The following is a 5,157-nucleotide window of genomic DNA, read 5'->3' as shown; positions in this document are numbered from 1 at the left end:
ATGTCTTGTGCCTACTATGGCAAACACAATATTAATTACTTCAAGAAGAGGAATAGCAAGGTGTTGTTTAACAACAGCAACAACAATAAACAGCTACAAACTAATCCATAATTAAAAAATACAATAGGTGTCAACTTTACCCTCTGCAGTAATTATAACTGCAAAAATATGAAGTAGTTATGTAAACTAAATTTATCTTAAGGATAGTAAAATTGCAGTTCAATAAGAGAAAAGAAATGGGGTAGGAAGGTAAAAGAAAGTTTAAATTATTCAGAAGTTTAACAGAAAAAGTAGGATAGATAGCTATAAAATGATGAGTTAAATTAAGTAAAAGAAATAAAATAAATAATGAAAGAGGAAGAAAACAAGGAATATGACTATGAAAAGGGAAGAGAGGAAAAAGGAATAAGAAAGGAAATATAAACAAGAGCAAAACAAACAAAAAGTAAAACCAAAACATACACACAATAGAAAAATCCTACCCTTCTAAGTCAAAACATGGAGAGTAAGAGTTGAGGAAAGAAAACCAGGGATAAAAATTAAGAGAAAACAAAAAGAAAAAAATGTATATATCTACAAGTCAATCAGCACAGAGAGAACTCTCTCTCTCTCTCTCTCTCTCTCTCTCTCTCTCTCTCTCTCTCTCTTTCTTTCTCTTTCTCTCAAAAGAAGAAAGAAAAAAATAAATGTTTAATGAAAAATTAAAGGACTGTCTCTGCTGAGGAGGTCAAAACTGTTGACAATATTAAAAATGGCGGCTCTCTGCCTATGCCAGACCACCTTTGTTGCCTTTCTTCTGAGGTTGTATATCCCTTTGGGAGAGCAAAGAATGGGGCTTGGGGTTACTCACTAAGTTGTCAGGTCGAGTGGAGTGGAACCAAAGCTGGTGGTACTAGTTCTCAGCTACCCCTCCCTCCAGTTTAAGTTAGGACAGAATTTTTGAAATAAACATGAAATACTACAAACCTCACTTACACAGAAATTTTTCTATTTTCCAAAAATGAAGGTAGTTTTCATGCTATGTAATATTAAATGTTAGCCCAATAGCACAAGTCAGAGATGTTTCCACAATTAAATGTAAGGTACTTATTTGTAGAGAACTGTAACAATTTGGGTGAAATTGGCAATACATGGTGATTGATAGCCTTTCACTAGTGAGGCCCTTTGGGAGGTTTCCCTTCTTTCTTCTGCCTTCTGCTATCCCATTCTACCTCTTTTCCTCTCTCTCTTTCTTCCTTTCTTTCCACTCACTCCCTTCCTCCCTTTCTTTTTTTTCTCCCTTCCTTCATTCCATCCTTACTTCCTTTCCCTCTCCTCCCTCCATCCTTTCCTTTGTTTTGCAGTACTAAATACTGAACCCAGGGCCTCATACATCCTAGGCAAGCACTCTACCATTAAGCTTCATCTCCAGTCCTTCTGTTTTTCTTTAGTAAGTAAGAAAAAATACACAGAATAATTTTCTCAACTGGATTATTTTGGTTTGTTTGTCTTTCCTTTTTTTATTTTTATTATTTAATTCTTCATTCATCTAATATTTATTTTAGTACATATTGTGAACTTCGATGTTTCATCCCAAAATCAGTTTTCCAGGCATTATACTAAGCCTTTTTATATTGGTTTATGGTGCTTAATTCTTAAAATACTAAGTTATAAATGTGCTTTTTAATTATAACTATGAATCCTTTTTCAGTGATTGGTATACTAGCTTTCAATCTATACATTATTATCCCTATTTTTGATAATTAACACTTGAGATTTTCTGGAGCACAATGAAGGAGCAATAATTCTTTTACAGTTTTATCTTCTTATTCTCAGACAGACTGAAACTTTGGCAGTAAAAGTATATTGTTTTGTAAGGCCAAGGAACATCTGCTCAAGGCCAACATACTGCTGTGCTCCTAGAACAGGTCGGGACAGAGTATTTACACCAATATTTTTCTAGGACATGTTTCAGAGAAAGTCTATGGATATTTGTCCTGTGTGCCACTAGTTAGACATGCCAATATGCTCAGTGAGGCTTAGAGGTTCACAGGGACCCAATCCAACCCTCAGAGCCCATGCTCTCAGACCTCTGCTGAGGAAGGAAGAGTCATAGGACAGCTTTGAATCAATGGTGAAGCTTAGAGGTATGCAAGCTGTATTAGTTTCTTATTTCTGGTGTAACAAATTACCATAGGTGAACTGGCTTAAACAATGCAAATTTATTGTCTTAACAATTATCTTAACAATTCTGAAGTTTAGAAATCCAAAATAGGTCCCATTGAACTAAAAATTAGTGTTGGTAGGGCTTTGGTTTTTTCTCAAACAATTACCCTATATCTTTCTTCTGCCTTCCTATTCCACTTACAAGAATCTTTGTCATAATCATGTGCTAGCCCAAATCACCTAGAATAATCTCTTCAGGGGTTTTGCTGGTTAGGCACTTAATTCCATGAGCATTTTTAATTTCCTATTGCCATTTAAACTAATATAATCACAGATTCCTGAAATTAAGACATAGACATCTTTTGAACCCAAATCTAATAATTTACCTTTCTTCAAAGTCATCTCCTGAGATGAAATTTTGAGGGATAATGAAGTACCGACATACAGAGCAAATTTTCTATAGAAATATTCAAGATACAGAAAAGATCTGATGAGAGCACAGGATAATTCTATAAAATCTAGGAGGGAAAAGAGGCATCATATTTATTTATTTGGAGGAGGTTAAAGAGTTTAGTAGAGTGGACAGGGAAAATGAATAAGTAGATCTTAAGATTCAGGCAACTAACCAGAGAGGCTTGATAGCATTTTTTAAAACTCTGTGATAATGATCATTGGGCCTGTGAGCAGGGGACTTCAGAGTTTGAGCCTTTCCTGGTCATGTCTTATGAGCTTAAGGGTCAACCACATCCTGTTGACCATGAGACTTTCCATTCAATAAAACAGAACATCTCTTTATCTGATCCTCTGTGGTGGAACCATTTTCCTATGGGAACATGTTTTAAGAGGGACACCTGGGTTTTCTTGTGGCTTTTTGCTCATCTGGTTGTTAGAATTATGCTAAAACAAGTTAACAATGTGGTACTGCAGAGTCAGTCATTAGCCCCCTAGGGCTTCTGTGTGACCATTTGTGAAACAAAACAGCTAGCTTTGATGCATACCAAAAAAGGAGGTTATATAGGGGTAAGCTTAATCATAAATATTTCCTTCACAGTTTTTGTTGTTGCCACTTTGTTTTGTTTTTATGGGTCCAGGAATCAAACCCAGGATCTTGCAAAGTACATGCTCTCCCACTGATCTATATCCTCAGACCTAGGGGTTTTTTTTTAATTGTAAATAACAGATATTTTCTGCAGGCAAATAAAGTGAATGTTGGAGGCTTCACAACGTAAAAAAGCCTAAGAGAATCTCAGAGAAGTAAGATTGAAATTTAGGTGTTGAAGAACCTGAAATCTATATGTAGAAAGAAGAATATATGTTATGGTTTTAGTCCTTCAAAGTACCATAGGGATGGCATGGTCCAGAGGCTTTCAAAGTTTTTCAGTGGACTCTTGCCCAGTAATCTAATATATAAGATAGATAAAAGAGCAGTCTCATTAACTACCATTAATATGGAAACCTTGGAATCAAATCAGTTGTTCTGGGATTTTTGAATACTTGGAAAACCACTTGAAAAATCTGGTAATCTGACTTGATGAACCATGGTAATGGTCACATTATTAGTTTGTGGTGAGATAGAAATGGAATCAAAGGTGTGTGTGTGCGCATGTGTATAATACTCACAATACTTTTCATTATCCTAAGGTTAGGAGCTAACCCAATTTACCCAGGTACCTTCAAGCAGAGTAATTGAGCACAAGGTCAAACATAAGATAGATGGAAGAACAACCTTGCTGAATTGTTCTTTTTCCAGGCAGTTGAGAAAGAACAAGAAAATACTTCATCTTGACTCTAACATTGACTTTGTTAATACTCTTACTAACTCTCAGGAATGTGTCCTGTCCTGTGCAATATTTTTTTCAGGGCTGTCTTTACTTCCTTATTCCTTAAGGTATAGATCAAAGGGTTCAGCATTGGTCCTACCACATTCATCAGAATTTGAACCACAGTTCCCAGCATGGGGTTGGGTGTGGGCTGTAGGTAGACAGTGATGATGGGCCCATAGGCACAGAGAATAGCAATGAGGTGAGCACAGCAGGTGGAGAAGGCACGGTGGCGACCCTCAGTTGTATGAATACTCAAGATAGAGATCGTGATTCGAGTGTAAGACACGAGGATTAAGAGAAAGCAGATGAGAGACACTAGGCCAACGTTGGTGAAGCTTACCCTCTGTGCTAAGGAAGTATCAGCACAGGCCAAGGGCAAGAGTGCTGGGATATCACAGAAGAAATGATGCACTTCATTGGGACCACAGTATGGCAAGGTGAAGGTGAGGGAAGTCAAGATGCTGGAATGAATGCACCCTAAAAGCCATGTGCCCACAGCCAGGACCACACAGATTCTGGAGTTCATGATTACTGTGTACTGAAGAGGGTAACAGATGGCAGCAAAACGGTCATAGGCCATCACAGTATACAAGAAACACTCAATGCTTCCAAGGAAGTGGAAGAAGAAGAGCTGGGAGACACAGTCTTGGTAGGAGATGAGCCGGCTCAGTCCCATAAGGTAGAACAGCATTTTGGGGCAGGTCACAGAAGAGAAACCCATGTCAAACACAGACAAGTTCCCCAAGAAGAAGTACATGGGTGTGTGAAGGTGAGTGGAAGAGATGACAACCACCAGGATAGACATATTTCCCAACAGGGTGCATACATAGAAGGACAAGAAAAGGACAAAAAGTATAGTCTCCAGCCCCTCCGTGTGTGGGATTCCCAACAGGATGAATTCTGTCACCACAGAGCTGTTCTTCAAATCCATGAAAGTCAGGCCTGGGAAGGAAGAAGAAACAGAGGACATGGAAGTATGACCTTGCTCACTCTCTAGGAATGACCTTACTAGGGAAATGAAATTTAAATGAGTATTCAGGTTGTAAGTTATGGAGAGACTGCTTGTGCCCCAGGATTCAGGGCATTATATATTAGAGTGGAGCTGCCACAGCCAACTTAGAAGTTTCTGAAGCAAGTAGTTTTGTTGTACTGCTTCACAATAGAGCTGTCTTTTATTACAACAACATTT

General features: G+C 37.9%; 1 protein-coding gene across 1 annotated transcript; it reads right to left on the bottom strand.

Moving 5' to 3' along the window:
- Positions 1-3,960: 3,960 nt before the first annotated feature.
- On the bottom strand, positions 3,961-4,899 carry LOC308635850 (olfactory receptor 10D3; the record flags this gene model as incomplete). Its single annotated transcript, XM_081270651.1, has 1 exon — positions 3,961-4,899. The coding sequence occupies one exon, from the start codon at positions 4,897-4,899 to the stop codon at positions 3,961-3,963; it is 939 nt and encodes a 312-aa protein (XP_081126777.1).
- Positions 4,900-5,157: the final 258 nt, after the last annotated feature.

The sequence above is a fragment of the Spermophilus citellus genome (genome assembly GCF_964194105.1).
Source record: "Spermophilus citellus genome assembly, chromosome: 2".
NCBI classification, from domain to species: domain Eukaryota; kingdom Metazoa; phylum Chordata; class Mammalia; order Rodentia; family Sciuridae; genus Spermophilus; species Spermophilus citellus.
Note: the sequence above shows the minus strand (reverse complement) of the source record. Positions and strands in the feature narration are given on the sequence as shown.